The sequence below is a fragment of the Alosa pseudoharengus genome, unplaced genomic scaffold (genome assembly GCF_046254945.1).
Source record: "Alosa pseudoharengus isolate Yale_2024_CS ecotype anadromous, Long Island Sound unplaced genomic scaffold, YU_APseudo_1.1 YU_APseudo_1.1_scf_23, whole genome shotgun sequence".
NCBI classification, from domain to species: domain Eukaryota; kingdom Metazoa; phylum Chordata; class Actinopteri; order Clupeiformes; family Clupeidae; genus Alosa; species Alosa pseudoharengus.
Genome location: NW_027468685.1, coordinates 8,514,560 through 8,538,701, shown reverse-complemented (window position 1 = coordinate 8,538,701; position 24,142 = coordinate 8,514,560). Strand labels below are relative to the sequence as shown.

General features: G+C 39.6%; 1 protein-coding gene across 3 annotated transcripts in view; it reads right to left on the bottom strand.

Moving 5' to 3' along the window:
• LOC143140405 (CUGBP Elav-like family member 3) overlaps window positions 1-20,070 on the bottom strand; it is a 78,745-nt gene extending 58,675 nt beyond the window's left edge. For all 3 annotated transcript variants that reach the window (XM_076301265.1, XM_076301264.1, XM_076301263.1), the window contains exons 1-2: window positions 19,870-20,070; window positions 3,528-3,657 (exon numbers count right to left, since the gene is read on the bottom strand). In XM_076301265.1, coding sequence (XP_076157380.1) covers window positions 3,528-3,657; window positions 19,870-20,065 — 326 coding nt within the window. In that variant the 5' untranslated portion in view covers window positions 20,066-20,070. The remainder of the gene's footprint in view (window positions 1-3,527; window positions 3,658-19,869) is intronic.
• Between the last annotated feature and the right edge of the window lie 4,072 nt (window positions 20,071-24,142).

The window sequence follows — 24,142 nt, the reverse complement described above, 5'->3', positions numbered from 1 at the left end:
CCACAGTTACCTTGAAAAAGTAATCTGATTACTGATTACTCCTTTAAAAAATAACTTAATTACTTTACTGATTACTTGATTTTTAAAGTAACTAAGTTAGATTACAAGTTACTTTATTAGTTACTTTCAGCAGCTGCCGACAACACCCCCACCGCATCAACATAAAAATGATAACCGGTTTTGCCAATACTCACTATAATGGAAGTGCATTTTAACAGTAATGTTAACAATGTAAAGCAGACATCCCAACCTAACCTACTTAGATACTGAAATTCAGATGTTTGTTCAATAATGTCTAGTTAGTACACCAAATAAGGAAGGCCTATTGATAGAAATTGTGATAGTAAAATATGTAGATTTTCGCAGTTTGGCCTCTTCATGTAGCCTTGGCAACTAGCCATCTAGTATAGGCCTGAGTAATATGCAAATGAAATGACACTCTTGATGATCTTGTTAAACTCACCAACAAGTCTTTTGCAATCATTTAACCCGCCGTGTACAAGACTATCATTATGTTTTACTCTTATGAGACAATTGGGTACACTTTTGTGTAGTCTGATGTAAAATGGGTCTTAAATGTTCCTTTTTGAGGGGCACTGACTCTGCCATGACGCTCCTGTTCCTAGATACACTGACTAAACTGATTAAGTTCGGGAGAAAAGAGATATAAGCCCACCTACACTGAAAACTGATTGGTTGATTTAGCAAAACAGACCAGGATCCTCTCTGTCTTGGATGTGCTTCAGGCACACACGCACCACTCCTCTCTCTCTCCCTCTCCGTTGTGTGCGCGTTAAACTCAGATGCACACGCGATTTGAAGTCCGGTCTGGTTTGCGTGCTCTTGTTCGCTCTAGGTTCCGGGAGATTTTATGTAATTTGCGGGCATCAGGAAGCCGCTATCAATATGTGGGAGACTCCCAAAACTTAGGGAGACTTGGGATGTCTAGCTAGACAGCACCTTGTCGCCAGCACAGAATGTACAATGTACCTTAATGTTGTCATGTTTAGCTGACACAAACTCAAAATAATGACTGTATAAATAAAATGTGCATCTCTCTCCTCCCTCCATTGTTGTTTACGTTTGTGTCGCTGCGTGGTTTTACACGTGAGTTGTCCTCATGCTGAAAACGTGAGCATAGCCTACATGACGTTAATCCCCGAGACAAGAAGAAAGCAAAGAATATATCTTTTTACTAAGGAAAATGACAAAGATAGTAACGCACAGTGACTTAGATAAGTAACTTTAATCTGATTACTGGTTTGTAAATAGCAGCGCGTTAGATTACTCGTTACCGAAAAGTACTACTTACTAAGTAACGCGTTACTGGCATCACTGGTATTCAGCCCTGTTTTCTTTTGCTTTTACTTCAGCACACAGTACTTTTTTTTAAAGTATATTTTTTGGGGCTTTTTTGCCTTTATATCATCAGGACAGTGTAGAGAGAGACAGGAAGCAAGTGAGAGAGAGAGACAGGAAGCAAGTGGGAGAGAGAGAGATGAGGTGGGATTGGGACATGACCGCAGGCCGGAATTGAACCTGGGTCCCCGTGGGCACTGAGAACCAAGTGTAGTGGACTACAGTGCTACTGCTTACACCACAAACTCACCACCCCCCGCCCCCCAAGAACACACTAAGGGATCATAGGTAACAGGGTTAAAACATGAATGTAGACTCTCTTTGAATGAGTCCAATTTAAACTACATGGCTTCCCTCTGTGTCTCTACTGCATACTGGCCAGGTTTGCGCACATTGCATTAATCTCATGAATCAATCATTTCTCACAAAAAAAACATACAATCTCATTTGTCTATGAGAAAATGTATAGGCAGTATAGTCAAGTCCTTTCGAGTCACTTGATTCAAGTCTAAGTAAAGTGTCAAGGCATTAGTGTCAAGTCTTTTATCAGTGTCAGACTTGAGTCATGTGAGTCATGCCTCTTGCAGAACCTCTGTTAAAGCATTTCAAAACCATTTAATGCCAGGAAGACATAACATTTCGGTAACACTTTACTTGACTTGTGAGTTCAACACATTCATAGCAGCTGTCTTAAACTGCACATAAAGCATTCATGACTGTTTCATTAGACATGACTCGATATTCATACCAAACCTTTCATGAATGTAAAAGACAGAACAACGACAACTTGTCAAAATAAAAGTCCAACAATCGCAAAGCAGCATTGTTTTAAATTTGCCTCCAATATTTCATAAAGGATACCATTAATTTAATCTTTCCAGCCTTTGTAAATATTTCATGAATATCTTATGAATTCTAGATTGAATGTCACTTTACTATACAAGTTATGAAGTAGGCTATTCGTAATCACTGAGTTTAACATCGGGAGGTAAACTAGCCTACATTCAGCTGACCCGTATTTGTGTAACCTGGAATGGTTGGACATTCCCAGTAACAAAAGATGAGAAATCATCTGCAAAGGTTACATCATAAAACAAATACATTATGAAACAAAAATTATTTGCTTGACCATGTTCTGTCTTTCTGGCACTGGAGTAGCCCATTGACTCAGATGTGACGTGATCAGGTAAGAGGTTTGGAACAAAAACGGCAATTGTTGGACTTTTATTTTGACAAGTTGTCGTCGTTCTGTCTTCCACATTCTTGAAAGGTTTGGTATGAATGTTGAGTCATGTCTCATGAAACAGTCATGAATGCTTTATGTGCGGTTTATGACAGCTGCTATGAATGTGAAGTCACCAGTCAAGTAAAGTGTTACCAACATGTCTAACACTCAAAGGTAACGCATGCTTTTTACATCGGCAGCAAACATAATGCACAAAGCATTAACCTGTGTATACAACCAGAGAAGCCCCACTTTTGGTCATTCCAAAGAATAATATAATAGGCTTACAAATAATATATACATAAATAAATAGCCAGTATTATCTGCATTGCATCCTGTAAGCAATGGTTCAGACCATTGTGTCTATCTTTATCTATTTGGCCGACACTTTCATCCAAAGCGACAGATGTCAATTCAATGCAGGGCCAGAGTCCCTAGAGCAACTCAGGGTTAAAGGAGAAATCTTTTCACATATATCTCCGTTTATTGATGTCGAAGAGTACTGTCGGTACAAGAAACAAAAACGAAAAATCAGTTCTACCTTGTTCGAGTTGCTACAGCTAACAGCTAAAGCAGCCAGGCAGCTAGCTACAGCGCTACACTCTGGGGGCATGAACTTGGGGGCTCATCAGTGTAGTGTAGCACCGTACCTGCCTGGAAGGCCCTAACTCGACAGCCTAGCAACTCGAGCTAGGTAAAACAGATTGTTTTTGAGGGGTTTTTTCACACCGACAGTACTGGGTGACCTTGAGAAACAGAGATATGTGAAAAAAAAAAAAAAAAAAAAAAAAAAAAAATCGCTGGATTTCTCCTTTAAGGGCCTTGCTCCCATGGCATAGCGGTGGCAACTGTGAATCAAACTCACAACTTTTTTCAGGCTACTGTATGCAAACCCGGCGCCTTATCCACTACTCTTGAACTGAACGTGCATCTGCGGACTTACTTAAAGAACTCCATGGAATCGGGCAGCACTGCAGTAAAGGAAGTGCGGTACACAATGGCATTCTTCCTCTTGCAGTTCTGGATGACATCATTGGCCAGGTAGAAGAGGTTGAGCCGGTGAGCGGAATCAGCTGGTAAAAACAAAAGACAGAAAGAATAGTTTTAATTCTCTGTGCAGAGCAATGGAAATAATGGACTCAAATAATTGATAGATGGATTAATTATTAAGCACAGGTGCGCCTAACACACAATTTGGTTGGTTGTGACATTAACCATCATTCACAGAGTGGAGCTATGCATAATACATAAAATAATCATTCAGACTACTATACAACTATAGGCATAAAATGCGAGCCAAAAAACTTTTAGCCTAGGTCTATATTTTACACTGAAATCAACACATTTATATACATTTATACAGCACTTTTCAAAGCACCCAAAGCACTTTACAGTGAAAGCAAAATGGCTTAAAATAAGATGGATTACAACACTGGTATATAGGAGTTGGGGGTTTAAACACAACAAAAATGAACCACTTCTGGCAATGAATCTTAATTACAGATTAAAGTATGCAATGTTTTTAAGAATCAATAAAGTATCACAAGTCATATTGCAATATCAGTAATGTCTTAGACCCATTAGAGGGATGAATCTGTCAAGTGTCACAGCAAGCATCAGCCTTGAACCAAAAAAAAGCCCATAAATCTCAACGCCAGGAACCGTGCCTCTCGAATGTCAAACAGCAAAAGGCTGGGAGCATGTAGACACTATATTTTTGACCCGAGTTAAGCTCAGAATAGGGTCAAGGTTTAGAATAGGGCTAAATCCAGTCAGATCGGTAATTATTTGTCGTGCTGTGTTTGAGATGGATCATGAGTAATGACGCCCAGTTAGAAGTATTAGCAATCAACATTCCAGCTCCCAACCTATCGGGTTGGATTTTCTGGCATGTCAGACATTTCTGTTGACTGTCTTCTTGCAGTGTGTGAGCAGTTTGAGCATGCAGTGTGAGCCCAGTGAAAGTGAAAAATCAATCAATCAATCAATCAATTAATCAATCAAACAGTGTCTGCCTGGCATTAAGAAAAAGGGCCATTGGGCCTCATTCACCAACTGTTCTTACGAAGAAATGTGTTCTTAAAACCCACTTACGCAGTTTTTACAAAGATTATAGTGTTCACCAATGTTTTGTTGTTCCTAGGTAAGAACAGAATCTACGAACACTCAAGAGCACTCTTACGCACATTTGAGAATTGACTTGTTAGTGAAAAATAAATGGTTATTGCATTTTCATCATATCTGCAGGTGTAAAATATAATAGAATTTAAATGACAAATAGTTATTGTTTTTTAACAAAATAAATTACACTATTTTACAAAGTATTAACTCATTGAGTGCCAAAAACGAAATATTACTATTTTCCTTCCCATGCGTTGAGTGCCAAAAACGTAATATTACGTTTTTAGCTTTTTTTTAAAATTACGAAACTAGACACTCTAACACACCTTATATGTGATTTTGGGAACTCTGTGATGAATGGAAATGAAATATGTGACGATCAAAAACTCATGAAAACGCACAATCTGGGCATTTTATCTGGACATTTTATCATAACTCGGTTGCCGCTTTGGGTCGAATCAGTGACGCATGCACGTCAGGTCAAAACCAGGCCATTTTCGTGGGTCTATCACTAGGTGGCAGTCTCGCCAGGTCTCGCTGATCACTTCCCGGAAAGTTTACAGGCAACACTTCATATTTCATGAAAGACGATATATCTCCATTTCTAGAAAAAAACAGCGATTTTGATGGCATTCAATGAGTTAAGGTATTTTAAAATGAATGAACCCAAAATGTTTTCACTTTTTATACTAACTACTAAATATAACGACTCATTTACTGTTGAATTCCTGCAGCAGTGCTTTCACTTCAAAGCATGTCATATACGGTAATCAAATGGTCTTGCTCATGTAGTGTATAATATACGGTAGAAATGAAAGCTGGTGCCTCAGTCTGAATTTGTGTGCACACAACCCTGCAGCATCATGCCCTTTTATGTCAACAAGAAGAAACGGGATTCAGCATGATAAGAACGAAACTACGAATGATTCTGAGGTTTTAGAACACCTTTGTGAATATGCTTAAGAGTTTTCGTAGGACCTTCTTAAGAACACAGTTAAGAAAAGTCTTAAGAAAATATTGGTCAATGAGGCCAATTCTTTGTCAAACCACACAAGATTGCTGGTGCACCGTCTCAGATTTTGTTCAAACCTTGCCTAGCCCAGATCATGAATGAGTCACAAAATCAAGGCCTATGACATATTTCTGTTAAAATCCTATACCTTCATATTTTTTAGCCCTTGACATTTCAGTTACAGCTATAAAACACATTTATGTTTGGACATTAATATTTTGAAAATAATTTTTCATAACCAACCCAAACAGAATGGAAGACAAACATGTTCTCAGTGTGTCTAAACCACTAAAACTATTTTCCATAAGGCGCTAAATGAAAGAGTGGCATTGAGAGTATTATAAACTTGCTTTTGTACCAAATATTTTTTCGTTAAATAAATACAGTATTTAATTAATGATGGACCAATATTTGAGGTCTCCACGAATAATGGGCATGAATTATTAAGGATAAAACGCTGTTGTCATTTTCAAATGACTAAAATTGTAGCCTCTGCAAGGTAGTGAGTAGGAACATAAAATCTTTGCATTTTTGTGCAAGGAGCTCATTGTATGAGCATTTAGTGTACAAAGTGCCAATGCTGTATCATAAATAAATTGTATACATAGGCAGGGCTGTACAGTGCTACACATTTGTAGCACATGCCACAAAAATAATCAGTCTGTGCTATGGATATTTTACCAACTTAGCACCGGTGACACCTTATTTAAAATGTTTTCTAAAGTGTAGCCTGATGAAGTGATTGTAACTACGTACCGATGCTAGACATTTTGTATATTGTGACAAAACTATCAGAGTTAAGCAGAGTTTTGGCAGCACTGAATCAGGGCACAGCACGAGTCAAGATGTTTGGATGATTATCATGTCTGACGTCAACAATAAAGATTCTCTGTATGCAGTTTGCTTGCATGAAATGATTCTGCGTATTTTGTAACAACACGCCAAACACTTTGAATAGCCAAGGCTACTCTGGACTTGAGACTTTGAATAAACAAATGACAATTCAGACTGCAAGGTCCCAAATTGAAACGAGCGATAGGCTAATGGTCCCGAATTTAACAATGTTTCAGAATGCCACACATTCTGAATGACTCTAGCTGACCCGTCACACTAGGTCTAAGTTTTGTATGGCATTAGCATTTCTGCAATGTGTGTAGGGCCAAGGCCATTTAGTGTCTTGTACACAATTAATAGTGCCTTGAATTCAACTTAAATATTGACTGGCACCCAGTGCAAAAACTTGAGGATTGGAGTAACAGATGTTTCAGAATGCCACGAGTGGCAGACATGTCACATGGCGCTACCAAAGACTGTTTTTGAATCACATCGTTGCAAATCTCATGTGATGCATCTTTCTACAAAATGGTTTATCTTCTATATCGTTAAGTTATTCAATAGGCTAAACATATAGCCTTACATCAAAGCTTTAGGCTTATGTCATTTTGATCTGTAAAAATGTCACATGCAGCCATGCCTAAATTATGCTTACTGCACATTAATTATGGGCTAATATATTATAATATAATATTAAGTATTCAGGAATGGCATTTTTAAACGGGCACTGCACTAGTGTATAACAATGTAAATAACTATGTGTAGAACAACATTGGCAAATTGAGTCATACTGAGAACATATTTGTCTTCCACCCTACAAAGTTTGGTCAGGCTAGTAATAATACCTTAAGATATTACAGACAAACTTTGCGAAGCAAAATCCGAGGCGGTGCAGCGGCAACTATTTTCCTGGATTCTGTTTGATTTGACACGGAATGAGCTAAAAGCTAAATTCACACACAAGGCCATTATTATCTTTACAGACTTATTAATATGCAAAAAAGGAAACGGATCGGAACTCATAGAAAAATGGACAACTTTGACCTAATAAACTGACCGTACATTACTCCTACAGTGAACAAAAATATAAGCACAACACGTTACTTTTTGCTTAGTTTTTTAGTAGTTTACTAAAAAAAAAGATGTAAGCCTTTTTATGCACACAAAAGGTTTATTTGTTCACAAATGTGGTAAACCTTTGCATCAGCGATCGAGCATGTCACCTTGACATTCAGATCACAGGCAACTGCTCTGGTGGAAATTCCTGCAGTCAGCATAACTTACCAGTTGCATGCTCCCTCAAAACTTGTGACATCAGCAACATTGTGCTGTATGATAAACTGCACCTTTTAGATACCATTCAGTAGAAAAACAATATTAGAGTTGCATTTTATTGTGCCCAGTCCAAGGGACATCTGTGCAATAATCATCCTTTTGATAAATTCACGTCAGGGAAATGGATTATGCTATCTTTAATGGTGAAGGTGAATAGACCACATGCACGAAAAGCTCTCTGTGCGCTGGTTTGCTTCCGGTGGAGCCAGGTGTGTTTGAACCTGCCGCTATCGTTAATGTAATTAGTGTCTACACGGACTCGGTTGGGTGTTGCACTAGGGAAACAGCGCGTTATGATTAGGGTTGGGTATCGTTTGAATTTGAACGATTCCGATTCCAATTCCAATTTCTTATTTCGATTCCGGTTCCTAACGATTCTCGATTCCGATTTTTTTTAAGAGGCAGGGTCAAAAAAAGTTTAGGATATTTTAAATGAGCAAGCTAACCAACGGTCTTTCTCAGGGTATCTGCACATTTTCCAAGTGCAAATTTAAAGACTTTTAAGACCTTTTCAAGACATCTAAATGAAACTTAAGACTATACCACGGCAAAAAGATATATATGACTTTATGCAATAGTTTTTTTCCCCTACTAATTTTAACCCCCACTCCATTTTGGATGTCTACAGAAGTTACCAAATATATTTTGGCGAAAGAAAAATAATTGTGTGTGAATTACCTTCAAAGCTATAAATGCCCAATTTTAGGGTCTGGGCTGCTTGCTTTTGAAGCTGGCTGTGGTTTTGCTTACTGCTGAGGCTGACTGTTCTTCACCTGTGTCTGTAGTAGCCTAGGCTACTTGCCAAAGACATGTGCACTGGACTGGATTCCCTTCAATATTTTTTCAAAGTTAGACTAAGCTATTTACATATTTTAATAAGCCTACTTTATATAATGTACTATGTGCATCTATTGTCCAATATGCAGCACAGCAAATTAAAGTTAATCCACTACTTTACATTTTGCATACCAGTTGTATCTAAACCAACCAAAGCTTGACTGAAACATCGTAAAACCATTGACTTGTTTTAAATTAATTAAGAGACAGGTCCTCCTCGCGTGATCCTGCTGAAAACTGCTGGTTTCATCTTAAGCACGCACGTATTATGAACGCACGTTTTTTTTTTATGTAGCCAGTCGCCGACATTCAAAAAATATGCGGTTATAGTTCACAACTTTTGCTAAGTAGGCCTAGCCTACTGGGAAACGCTGGCAAGCAAGCTGCTGGCAGATATTACAGGTAGGCTATAACATTTTCTTCCAGGCTAGGCCAGCAACACACGCTGGAAAGATGCAAACATAATCAACTTAACATACAGTATTTCCTCCTGATTGCGACGCACTGCACATAATTTGAGCAGCAGTCTTCGCGTCCATAGTTTGTGAAACGATGCTGCATCCGAGCAACGATTTTAGATGCCAAGCGCAACTCCAAAAAGGAGAACAAATGAGCGTCCGGCTTGAGGCTGCGCCGGACGCCGGACAGGGCTTTTAAAATCAATATGTCCGGCCTAAATCCGAACGTATGGCCAACCTATCGCTCTTTCTCCCGCTCATTCTACCGTAGGCTTCCTCATTCCACGTAGGCTACCTGTATATCTCTCTGGCCTCAGCTACGGCATATTATTTTGTACATAGGCCTACTGTATTATTACCGTTTTCACACCTTTAACCACACCCGTGAAAATTGCGTTTTAAATACACGAAACTGGATTGAGACATCACTCGCTCTCTTGCACTCGCTGGCGGTCCCATACGCACATTTAATACCTCTCTTTTGAAAATTCAGTTGTATTTAAGACTATTTAAGGATTCGCGGGAACCCTGCTTTTGAATGAAATAGTCTGACCTTCTCCATGAATTTTAATTCTATGAACTATGCGCTTGGTGTGGTGTTCAGCCGTTTCTTCTTCCGGTCGGCGGACTGGGAATCGAAACTAGGAATCGAAATTTAAACTTTTGAACGATTCCGGGAAAATCGCAAAGATAGTCCCGGTTCCAACCAATACTCGATATTCGATACCCAAGCCTAGTTATGATAAAGAAGGATTTATGCGTGTACTGTGTTAAATTTGTTATTATTGAGCAAATAAAACAAGATATTCAGTGTGAAAATGTAAGGAGCACAATATAACAGAAGATGTCGTTACAACACCGTTAACGCTCCACCAGAAATACATGAGCGTACAGGAAAAGCCTGTGAGCCTTTCGTGCACCTAATCTATTGCTCAACCACACTGACTTCAAAAAATGTAAATAAGCCATTTGTGTATAGAGGAAATATAACATCTTTTACTTCAATTTATGGAAAAAATCCAGGTGAAAACAAAAGTGTTGCACATACATTTTTGTTTAGTATTCCTTTCCCTCTCTTATAAGTATGTATAAGTATATATACACTCTTTTGATCCCGTGAGGGAAATTTGGTCTCTGCATTTATCCCAATCCGTGAATTAGTGAAACACACTCAGCACACAGTGAAGTGAAGCACACACTAATCCCGGCGCTGTGAGCTGCCTGCAACAACAGCGGCGCTCGGGGAGCAGTGAGGGGTTAGGTGCCTTGCTCAAATAGTGGTCGGGGTTTGAACCGGCAGCCCTCCGGTTACAATTCCGAAGCGCTAACCAGTAGGCCACGGCTGCCCTAAATTAGGCTATGCTCCTTCATTCAATCTCATGATTATTACAATTCATGTTTCAAGTCATATCTGGCTGTTAATCACACCAATATGGCACTGTCATTAGAAGCACTTGGTGGACGAATTGCAGAACATGAGATTTCAGTTAAACTTGCATCATGATCCAGCCATAGATACAAAATCTAGTCTACAAAGTCTCAATACAAAAGGACAACTCATGCATAACACACATACTCCACAAAACATCTATATTGTAGAATGGAAGAAACAAAAGCAACCACTAGGCCTACACCACTTTTTCCAGAAAAAATCCAAAAATATGTAGGCTACTCACAAAAAGTAAAATGTCTCGTAATTACAAACATTTCTTCAGCTCTGCTGCACGTATGCACCTCTACTTAGAGGACATGACATTGATGCCGCATAAGCTCTGACTGATCACATGAACACCCAAGTCAATAAACAGAGGCAGTGTGTGTGGTTGGGGGGGGGGGTTTGACCGCTTCAGCAAACTCAAAGATCCACAGGACATTAATCCTCATGCAGGATTGTACAGTGCTACATATATGCTAGCCAATGGATGACTTAGGTCTGGTGACACCTTATTTAACATTTTTAACTATATACTGATGCTAGAGATTTCGTGCTACAACACCATCAACCTCTGTAGCACCAGTGCTATGAGCAAAAAAAGTTAACATACAACTCTTTCATGGGTTAAATGATGGATTTCACTGTGTAATTAGCCTATATTCTGATGTTACTGCGTGGATTGGTAGGCTGGCATACAGGTTGGACACTCTGTGGCTTTGGAACACATCGGAGTCATTATTGTTTTTACTCGTAGGTTAGATAATCATCAACCCGGGGGAGAAAAAGCCACTGGAGTCAATAAATGTCAACACACTGTGGTGGGTAAGTAGGAGACAGAGGAGGGTATTAATAGTGACAATTTGTCAGGCTTTAAACAGATGTTTACACTGTCAATAATATGCCTATGGCAAGCAAAGTCGTTTCACAACATGCCGTCATCACATAAAGAAATAGCAATAACACCACTGAAGCTGTATAAAACTGTTAATTTATTACATTTTTGCTACAGTTAGCCCTGTTGATAACTACAGCAAATATGGACAAGAACCATTAAAGCACTGCACTATTTGGGCAAACATGTCTGATGTTTCCTCCATCAGTTGTCTATGAACAACAGGGCCAAAGACAGGTTGCAGCTACGAAATAGTCAAGGTTTAAATGTCAAGGCAGAAAGCAGTCTATCTGACTATTTAGTACAGATCATGTAGGCCTAGGTGATCTATTATGACACCAAAAGCCAAAGTTAGAGTCAAATTTATTTGTATAGCAGATTATCATACATAAGTCATTCAATGTACTTTACACGGACAGAACAAACAAATAGCATGGAAATAGCCCAAGACACAGACACAAATAAAATGGAAATAGCCAAAGTAAAAGGGATATAAAATAATATTAAAGAAGAAATAGGAAATCAAATAAAATAAACTAAGAGGAATAAATAAACATATGACTATAAAACAATCCATATGGCGTATTAAGAAAAACAACTGATAGTAGAAAATAATACAGCTTTAAATCTGTATTTAAAACAGGCTACTGTTGGAGCAGATCTAATCTCTATAAGGAGGAGGTTCCCATGGTGGGCATCATAATGGCTGAACGCCCCTTCACCTTGCTTGGTATTGACTCTGGGGACAGCTAGCTGACCCGTCACACTAGCCCGTCACACTAGGTCTAAGTTCTCTAGCAGGTTTGTATGGCATTAGCATTTCTGCAATGTGTGTAGGGCCAAGGCCATTTAGTTTCTTGTACACAATTAATAGTGCCTTGAATTCAATTTAAAAATTGACTGGCACCCAGTGCAAAAACTTGAGGATTGGAGTAACAAGGTCTTTATTTGGTTTTGGTTAAAACCAAAAAGGTGAGAAGTTTGCATCTATGATTATTAAACAATGTATGCCACCAGACAATGTCTCTCATACTATCACTGTCTGTTTACAATCCCTGTAGCAAAGGAAGAGAGAAACCACCCCACCTGGCCTTGAACACAAGTCTATGGGGGTTGACTGCAACACCGAAGATCCAGGTCAATGTGACCAAACCATACACAGCTCTGGTAGTGCCAATACTCCATCACAATCCCAAATCTTTACAACATTTCTGCCATGATGAGGTCTTACCCAGTGGTTCGAAGGCACACTGGTGTGCCATGTGGCAAAGTGTGCTCAAAGTCAACCTCCACCTGACCCAATCAACTCGGCAAAATGGTAACGTTAGAAAATTGGTTCCACGTTGATCCCATGGATCAGATGCTATTTTAATTCATATGTCGGTCTGTTTATGACTCCTATGTTTGTGTGTGGCTATTTTGTTTTGAATCTATAATCTTTTTTTAAAAAAAGAAAGGCATTATTAAAGATTCAATTTCCTCCTGTTCATCGTGCCCCACCTGACATGTCTCTATTGCCCACTAGTGGGGCCCGCCCCACACTTTGAGAAGGACTGCATTAGTCCATGCACATTACAGTCTAACATAATGTTTGTTGGTGGACACTGTAAGAAACCTAATGGACATGATCTACTAATCGCAAAAAAGGAGAAAACACGCAAGGACACAAGCCACTAGCGATGGTATTGTAGAACAGAGTGGACAAGGTAGCCTGGGAAGACCCATACGGTGCCAACGTATGGGTCTAGAGGAAAGGTAACTGCATTACGTTATGTGCACTTTGTTGCTGGACATTGACAAATTGTTGTTTCCACTCTCAAATTAGAAGGGGCATTGTCAGCACCAACTCTAGGAAAGTGTAGCTAATCATGCTTTTGAACAGTTGAGTTTTTTTCCGCCATCGTTCTGATCAGCTCCTTGTCTGCAGCTGCAGTGTGTGTGTGTGTGTGTGTGTGTGTGTGTGTGACAACTGCTCTGCCCCCCACACACATAGAAAGAGAAATTATCTGACCCCAAAAACAGAACTGATAACGTCGGCTTATCAATATGATCTGTATAATTGAACCCCATGGGTGATGGTAGGCTACCCATCCCTACCTCTAAGCTACAGCTGGTCGAAGGCTTACTATAAATAGCCTATCCAAAGTAGTGACTGTTGTATTCACGTTTTCCTTCTCCAAACAGAAACATTGCATTGTTAACCAATTAAATATTTAGGGCTTTGAAAGTGACCAATTTAAACCGTTTTCTTCCAGGAACAACGTTGTTGTAGTCTTTCAAAAGTTCTGGCTGGGGTCTGCTGGTAATTTAGTCGACACAAGGGGCAGCCTGTGTCTCACGTGTTCTACAGCAGCTGATCTGTCCGCGGATGCGGCTGACCGCTTGAATTTCCCCTTGGGGATCAATAAAGTATCTATCTATCTATCTAATCGGCCAAATATACTCAGGCATCGGCCGATGCCGATTAATTAAAAATGCCAAAAATTGGCCGATTAATCAGTTCAATTTGTTCAACTCTAAACATGTATAGAACAAATATGGGCATAAGAATGAACACCTCAGTTATAGCCTATAATCATGTGTGTGACAACGTTACTTTCTAATCAATGACCACCATATCAGTGTATTACTAATTTCATAATGTAATCATATTGTGTGCCTTGGTGTTTTGGTTTGGGCAAACGTGAAACGCTACCATTTGATCATTAACACTGAGTGTTTGCTTCTCCAGTCCCAATGGATTATGATATGATATATACTGCTCAAAAAAATTAAGGGAACACTTACAGTTTTCCACAATTGTTAAAACACATTTTTTGAAACCTTCCACCCTTTTCCCCATTCTCAAACTACATTCACAGAATGTCTGACAGTTCTTGCAAAATAAAACACTCGCCTCAAAAGTTTTACTTGTGCTCAGAGCCAAAAAGTGTCAGAGTACCGATCCAGTGTATGATTGAAGTGTTCCCTTAATTTTTTTGAGCAGTATATTTTCCAAGACCAAGAGGAGAAGTATCTCGGTTAGCCTACATTTAAAGTTACAAACTTAGAAAACACGTGGGGAAAACTAAACACTCCGACCAGAGTGACTAACTTATATTAGCTATCCAGCTATCAACTAGTGGTTCTAACCAGTGTTGCTTTGGCAGGTGAAGCAGAGAGCCAAGAAAATATAACTAATGCATATTAGAATCTACCAGAAGTAGAATTCTAAAGAAAAGGGCATTTTTATCAAATCATCAGCGAACACGTCATTAGATTTAATCCAAAATGCCTGAATATGCCACACACCACAGTATGTAGGCCTAATCACAATGTAATGCATCTGCAGTATGTGCTGTTATAAGTACAATTTAAGACTTATTTAACAAGTTATTGAACATCACTTGGTTTCCTTATTTTATCCTATCAGTGATATTTTTCTGGGGGTGTGGAAATTGCAGATAAGGCTAATGTAGGCAGATAAGGCTAATCATATCGCTTCCTGTTACTCTCTCACTCTCTCCGTTGTCCTGTCTGATTGAAGGCAAAAAAAGCCCCCAAAATTTTTTTTTCTAAAACAAGGTACTCGGGAAAATACTGTTCAATATCACAATCACCTGCACTTCTGATCATAACGCAAACAAGGAAGTGATATATTTGTGCATGGAACAAGTAATTTTTTTATATTTCACTATATTGAGTGACATCAAAACATTCACAAAGCTCCCACCTCAAGGTGGGAAGTCCCCAGTTTAGGTGTGACCTGACCCCTTAAGAAAAAAAAACTAGACATTTTATTAAACATTTCAATAATTTGGAACACTAGAGGATTAGAATATTTGAAAACCTGTATAAACTGGACTTATTTGAACACTGAATATACATACACATATAAATTGTATATAATATAATAATATACAAAATTATATGATTAAAAATTAAAATCTATTTAAAAACAATTACTTCCGCATTCATGAGCGATAGCTTAATCTACACTGCGGCATTTTTTTGTGTCTAACCTATAACATCAAATAAATCAATTGTCATCAGTAGTTGTATGGTATGCACGTCCATAGTGGGATATTTGCACGCACAGCACTATTAAAGCTATTCGAGATCCAAAATGTTAGTAGAGGCGGAGCTCCACCTTTAAGATATTAGGGGTTTGCACGGCGTGTCATCAGATCTGGACATCGCCATATTGGAGATACTCGCCTCATTAGAAAGCATTAGGCACTGAAGTAAATCCCTAACATAGTCAAGGAAAATGGTTAATTATTGCCGTGTTTTAGGCTGTACCAATAGGTCAGACTGAGAAAAACATCTGGTGTAGGTATCGACTTCCAAAAGTTATTAAAAAAACAGGGAAAAGGGACAATAATGCCAGAAGTTATCAGAGGAAGGGGGGCGCTTGTGGTTGAACTTGGTACTTCGTCTCCCTCACCCAACTCATATGAATCTGCGCTGCCAATAATCCGTAATTTCTCGAAATATCGCGCCTTTTCTTGTGGTCCAATTCCTGCCCTATATGCCTTTGCATTTTAGACGCATTTTGATGAGCTTTTCTGTTGTTTAGACAGAGACAAAGTGCATAATACTCCATTGTACTTAATTCACTGAGTATCACCAATATGGCCACGCGTGCTGGGTTACCATAGTTACCGGCCAGAACGTGACGTCGGTGCAAACCCCTAATATGACAGAATACTACACGTGAGAGAACTTCGTTTTTAAGACAATTGATTGGTCAGTGTGCAGTAGATTACACGATTTCAGCTATAACTTAGCACATAACCTCCTCCCGACCAGGTTTGGTTGACAGCATAAGATACCATGGTGATATAGTGACACTAAAACAGATCCACTTTCGTGTCAAAGCATAGCCTGGCTTTGAGCGCAACATACCTCGCTAACCCACTAATCGAGATTCGTAGTACACCCCACTGGTTGGCTAGTTTATCATAGACTACAGTTTACGCTGTTGAGTTTCCCGACGTGTGTTTAAGGGCGCAATCACACTGGGTCCGTTTAACTGGACAGTACCCGAGTGCGATTACTCCCCCCTAGCCCTGACCCAGCTGGTCTCTGTTCACATTACATATTTGTTTGCATAGCTGGGTCCGTTTATGTCATAAACACCAGCTTCTTTTTACCAATATCGCAAAAACGGCAGTTCATTTCCCGGGGCCTATTGCACAAAACTAGGATAAGGGATTAAGCCGGGATATCTTGGTTATCCTGGCTCAATTTATCCGTGATCCAGTTGCACAAAAGCGGGATAGGGGGTAGCAGGATATGTTATGGTATAAGTTACCATGGCGATCTTAGTTTAAGAACCACAGTCTTACACCACCGAATACTGAATAGGCCACTTATGATGCCTAATTAGGGATGTCCTTTAAGCATGTTGATGCGCTTATTTAGTCATCATGCTAACAATAAGACATTCATAAAAGGTTTACACACAAACAGATGGCAGTTCACCCAGAGTATCACAACTGACATACGTGCCTCTTTTTTTTTTTTATCTCCATTTTTCGTCATCTGCATTGGCACGTATCAACACAGACATATATCCCAGACAGTTCCATAACAATCATCTATCCAAACTTGAAGGTACTGGCAGAACATACTGTCTGAACTGATCTCATTTACACACATATGTCTTGTCAGCGGACCAGCTGGACTGCACAAGCTCCATCATGACTTCAGTAACAACAAAGTTGACACATAACAGAGAGGCCTATAATAACACAGGCTATGAGTATTATTTTCTATTGGATACTGCAGCCGACTTAACATCATAACGTTAAACATTTGAAGGTCTCTGCCGACCATGTTAAAGAACCATGTTAACTGGTTAAAGAACCAATTAAAAGACAGACCTGTCTGTAGCCCCCACTTGTGCGATTTTAAACTTCAACTCTAACAAGGCTTCATTAAATCAGACACAGGGTCCTCTTGTAAACAGAAGATAAAGACATACAGTTGATGTCACCCAGCTCATAACTAACAAGTTCTTTGACAGTTAAAGGTCCAGTCACAGATTGCGCATGATGTCATGTTTGTTTATGTATATTTATATTTCTAGTCGACGCTTTTGTTCAAAACACATACTATATTTTAACCAAATACCAAACAAAACCCACCAGAGAGGTAGCTCGCCCATCCCTTCAATATTCCCAGAGAAACGTACTACAGTGTTTTGTTATTGTGGTGAATTTTAGTAGACCTACAGTATAAATGCCGTTTTATTGCAGAGATTGTCGGTGGAGAGAGAGCAGAATTAGTGAAATCAGCAAGGTATCTGTTAACCTAATTGTTGAACCTAACACAATCGCCACCATGGGAACAGCAGCAAACACAAACGCGAACAGGCAAACACATCACACACACACACACACACACACACGCACACACACACACAGCAGACCAGCAAAATAAAGTGTATGCCTTTACAACATCTGTTTGCTGAAGTTTACCCTCTAAACAATGTAAAGCAGGCAAACAAACAGGCCAACCAAGAATCTGCTGCTGAATTAGACCAATGCCCTATGCTGGACAGACAAGACAGGCACTGAAGGTGCAGTGTCTCTTTATGAAAGTTACCAGAGAACCTATCTACATCACTTCAATAAAACAAGGAAGCTTCAAGTATAATGTCCTCTACTACGGAGATAAGGCTGTGGTTGTCCTTCCTACCCATGTTTCCACTGCCAACAAATTAAACACTGTAACAAACAAAAAGTGATTACTTCAAAACATATCAGCAGTCTTCAGAAGCTGGTTCACCATTCACCACAGAACTGAGTAGAAGGCAAAATGTAAATGTAATGCTAAATGTACTACAAATCACTATTTGTACTATTTGTACTAATTTACATTCATTTAAATGAAAAATAATCAATGGCGACATGGACTAAAATCCACTGCTTCAATGCATTTTGTGGTCAGTCTAAACACAAATCACCCATGATTGCTCTCAAGAACCAATCAGATGATAGCCTCCAACCAGGTCGACCTACATTGACTGACCAAAGAATGGCAAGCTATCCCAACAAGATGAAAACAGGTTGGTTGTCAAACCCTTATCAGTTATCACCTGCAGCACTAAGGCCAACTTTGTCTATATAATCCCTCTGAAAAAGTAAAGGTGTATCTTGACAGTGCTCAAAAAAACAACGCCACTAAAAGCACTACAAATAGGTACTTCTGAGTTCTGAATGCCGACTGACCATCATTCTGCATGCAAGACCATGCCACTGATCTTGCCCTACTCCTGTATTGAACATACTTTTGACCATTGAAGCATTGCAGGTCAGCACAGACATGTTTTACTGACAACAGGTTATTGTTGTGCATTAACAGCCAGCTCGTTTTCATGTTCCTTAAAATAATAACTGCCAAGCTCGTAAGGACAAACAATTCTCTCTGAAAAGCAACTTCCTGATCTCTGAGGTTTAGGTTGTAATCACCATAACAGTTAATCTACCATTTCATTCTAACCATGCATCACTTTTTTGCACTTTTATGAAACCCTGATCCCCAAGTGTCAACAAAAACTTCCATCAGTTCTGACACACTTGTGTTGGTCAGGGCAACGACCCTTCATCCTGTTTGCCTCTCTGAAAAGACACAACTGTCTATGACCAAATTACCGGTAACTGTTGTGCCCTAGAGCAAGCTAATCAGCCGAAAGCAAACTGATCAATCGAGGTGTTGGAGAGAGGTAGCCTTATCTAATAGCAAGTCTAACGTCACCTTGCGAGCAAGTTTAGGGAATAACGTTAGAACCTAGTCAAATGACGTGGGGTCATTCATTGCCACGTTACAGCAACAATTGGGGCATACATAGAAACCCTAAAGTAATCAACCTTGCATCCTCTTTTCATGGAGACTAACCAGACTACACACTACATGACTACCCAGGAACATGCTTGCTAGCTAGGTTAGAAGCTAACGTTACTCCATGGGAAACAGAAAGTTAGCTTTAGCTTGCTACCGACTAGTGTTGAAGTTAGCTAGCAGATAGCATCGCAAGGTGTCCACTATCCAACGCACTTTCAAACGTTACAGTAACTTATACATTAACTTCATATTAACAGTTCATAATAATGGGGGAACATATGTAGGATCAACATAACGACTATATGAATTAACTGTCTGTCAACGAATGACAAACGAAACAAAAAGTTATATGTGATGTGTTGACGTGATGCGGTAAGTCATACATTTAAAACGTATTGGTAAAACAGGAGAGCTAACTTAGCACGCATGCTAAGGTCCAGTCAGTCTCATCTAACTAAAGAGCCAGTTAGCAATTTAGCTAGCTGGGTAGCATTCTAGCTAGTTAACTTGGCTAACGTTAATTGTACTCACATTTCTTGATCCATTTCAACCAGGCGCGTACGATGTTGTTGTGGTACTTCTTGTTATCGATGCACCATGTTGATAATCCTTGTATTGACTCCATAGTATTTGTTACTACTTGAAAACGACGGTCTAAAGATGATTCCAGCGCGGCAGCCGAGCCACGGCTACCGTGGCTACTTGCCGCAGCACCTCCAGCCGCCATTTTCCAGGCCGATCTCTGGTTAACTACTTCTTGTGTTTATCGAGTGGATGCACGGTGTAGGGCCAATGAAGGGACAGTGTAGCGAAGACTGTGGAGATGAGCCCGGAACCCTAACCTGTTAGGGTTTGTAGATGTAGATTACCCTAGCGTGTTTTACCAAAAGTTTTAAGATCTATTTATGGCTGTTATTGCTATTAACCAAATTCCAAATAAATAACCAAATAAGGCTTATACATGCTTAGGCTAGGCTACAATGATTTTGTACAGGTTAATAGCCTATATGGCAGTAGGCCTTGAACAGTGCAGCTACCCATAGTACCCAAGCCTTGTGTCAGCAATTTCCATTATCCTGACCTGATTGTTATTCAATTGGTTCAGTTCGGCACTTTACTTAAAGATTAGTAGGCCTAGATACTTTAATGCAGAATAAGTAGATAACTATGACTAGATCATTTTACAGAAATTATATTACTGTGCAATGGTCTCTATATCTTCTGCATTATATTGCATTACTGTATCCTACATTGTTCAACACCTGAAACGAAGATGCAAACAAACCTTGCATGTTTTTTGGACGTTTACACTGCTTCTATAAAATTATCAATTCATGTTAGTCTAGAAGTTTGAATAACATTTTTGCAACATTCAATTGCACCTTATGATGACGAAGCAACAAGACAAATGTGTGATTACACATGAAAAAATGAATTGCAGTGCAATTTTTCAACAGAATAGGTTGTAATCATAGACTGTATACAGTCTATGGTTGTAGTCTACCCTGTCATAGCCATACTCAATTCTATTTAGAATAAGTGATAGGCCTACATTGAGACAATGATTGGGACGTGTTTTACAAAAAACAAAAAAGTTAATCCTATAGGGAGACCTGTCATAACATCCTTCTTCTTGACAAATGCCTCAATCTTTGTTTTCTGTTCGTTTTTTAAAGTTATTGCACTGTCAATATCTTGTACAACAGGCAGGATAGCGACATCTAAACAGCTCGCTTCTCTAGCGACAGGGTTTTTGTTGTAAACAGAATCAAAGCGAGCTCAGTTGAATGAATGACTAGACACCATTGCTTCTATGGTTGCTTATCCATCCATCATCGTATAAAGCCTGCCCAGACGATTTGATTGGTCCGCAGAGTTCTCAAGTTTAAAGGGGCACCAGACAAGCCTGAGTGCTTTTTCTCTACAAAGCTCCCCCTAGCGTCTGTACGTATCGATACGTGTGCGAGCCCTCGGTCTTTTACTGTTTATGGGTCTAAAGCTCATTTCCTTTTCTTTGCATCTTCTGTCAAGGGTTTTCGCTGCTTCTTCGCCGACTATGCCATTATACACATGTTTGCAACAATCGCTAGCATTTCGTTAGCCTGCCTCTGTGCTGGGGATGCAGGATGTAAACTGATCCTGCTTCTCGCGATGTCTGAGACTTTGTGAGACTGAAGGTCGTCGGTAGGATACACCGAACTTGCAAGTGGGATATTCTTCCTACAGACAGTAGGGGCGGGCGAGAGAGTCTTCATTCGCCCTGTAATGAGTCATTTAACCATATACCGACTTACGAAGATGATTAATTAACACGAAAACTTTGCCTGGTGTCCCTTTAATAGAAATGTCTCAATGGAACCATTCCAGACCGAAATTTTCCGATCTCAGATTTTGTGGGCGGGTTTAAATGCGAGCTGGCTTCCAGGCTAGGCGTAATCTACTTTTGATTTCACTTGTTTAACTTCAGATGTCAGTATGATGATGGGTAATACTAGTACAATTTGAGTCAGATTGGTCAAAAGATTATTGTAGCCTAATAAAAACAACCTCACCAAGTCGCCGGATAACACAGAATGCGCATTACCTGGGACACTGAAAGGGGAACTATGCAGTTTAATTTACCTTAACTTCACAGCTTCAGAGTCATTGGAATGGTTATATGAGTTTTTCTGGGGCAAATGGTGGCCGTCTCGCTTCCCCCTAGCGCCTGTGAGCAGAAGAACCATCCTTGCAACTTTGGGCCGGTGGGCCGCCGGACTCAGAGACAGAAAGTCTTGCAGCCTTGCGATATAACAAATTGCTTTACTGCACTACACACATACACACCAGGTGTTGGCTAGAACTAGGTAGCGATGGAGTTTCTCAGACATTTATCATGGCAGAGCCAGCGAAATGAAGCAGAAAGCGAGTAGGCCTAAACCGTTCTCGGAGGAACAGGGAACGAGAAAACGTCAGACTGACCGATTGAAGAGTGTCATAAAATATATACTCTAAAGCTGTAGGGGGAGCTCTGGAGAGACACCTGCGGGCAAAAATCAAGAAAACAGGGAAGAAATTGCCAAAACTGCATAGTTTCTCTTTAAGTGGCAATGACTTCATGTAATGTAAATTTTTGCAAGTGCGGTGTGTTTGTGAGTGTGTGTGTGAATATGTGTGCCTATGTGTTTGTACTGTAGGCTATGTGTATGTACGTGTATGTAGGTGTGTGTGCATATATGTGTGTGCATATATATATATATATGTGTGTGTGCGTGCGTGCGTGTGGGTATACGTGTGTGATTCCACACAAATGTATGTGTGAGTGAAAGAAAAAAACCTGGAGTCAGAAGGTGGCTGCAATACTGCCAAACAGGAAGTGAGGTCATATCTCAGCAACACTTTCATGTATCAAAGCTAAACTTGGTACATTGACTGGTGAATTCATTGCGAGGACGCACATACAATTTGGTGCCCTTTAATCTCTAGGGGGCACTGCATTCAGCAAACATGCCTTTTGGCTGGATGTTGTGTTAAAGCAGCAGTTGGCAAGATTTTTTGATCATATTCACGTAAACCAACACTATACTCCGGCAGAACAACATAAATTAGCCGGTTTTAGAAAAAAACCTGCACTTCTACCTCCATCTACAGCAGTGTTTCCCAAACTTTTTTTCTGGGGACCCACTTTTTAAAAATGACAGACCATCGCGACCCATTTCACTTCAAATCTACCCTGCAACCAATATTGTTTTAGGCCACAGGTTCTCCAACTTTTCTATGCCTCCCCCAACCATACATTGCTATAGGATCTAGATAGATCCTGCTTTGAACACGGTTGTGTTGCATTTTGAGCACCATCAGCGGGAAAAGTTGGAAATTACTACTGAAAAGATGCGCATCCGAGAGTGTGGAGAAATTCTTGCATGTTGCGCATTCGTCAGCATAGTAAGCTGTTCCTGTATTTCTAAAAAAAAATGTTGTAGGCTACATTGCATTGCAGACAAATGGGTCCATAACACTGTGGACGTCAATTCCGATGTAAACAGCAAATAACTCAAGTCGTTATATTGTATTGTTGTATTATATTGAATTTCCCCTAGGGATCAATAAAGTATATCTATCTATCTATCTATCTATATTATATTGTATAGTCGTTATATCAGAATAAGAGGCTTTTGCGCAATAGCCGGAAGAATGCACCTTTACTTTGGAGTTAGAAAGGTAGAAAACTAGAGAAATAGTGTTTAAAATGTCCATTTAAATTGTAGCCTAATATAATGCACTGCTGTGCATTTTAAATCAGAAATAAGAATGTGAGGAGGTTGCTATTAACCTTAAAGACTTCATCTAAAATTGGAACTATCTACATGCAAATTGAATGTCCTTATGTCCGGTCTATGGATGTCTGCTTCAGTTGATAGCATGGTCACTAGATTTTAATCGGTAAAATTGAGGAGCTGATATCTGTTAATGTTCGTGCAAATAGGTGGATTCATGTCCCTTGCAGTTTGCAACTGCGAGGTACATGACAGGCGCCCCACAGAACGGTTTCATTTTGAGAGGTAGATATCCATGCTCTGACTCCCCCTCTGCGATGTGTTCGTCCTCCAGTTTCATGCGCCAGTTTCATGAGCTTTTAGGACGAAACCGTGACTGTAGTAGTTAACAAACTACATACTAATAAAAAACTGTTAGCTTTCCCGGTATCAAATGTTAAATGGTATCAGTTAGGCCTATAACACAACATAAATTGTGCTGGCGACCCAAATTAAATCTCCTACACAGACTTTGGGAAACACTGATCTACAGCCTGTTATTTGTTTGG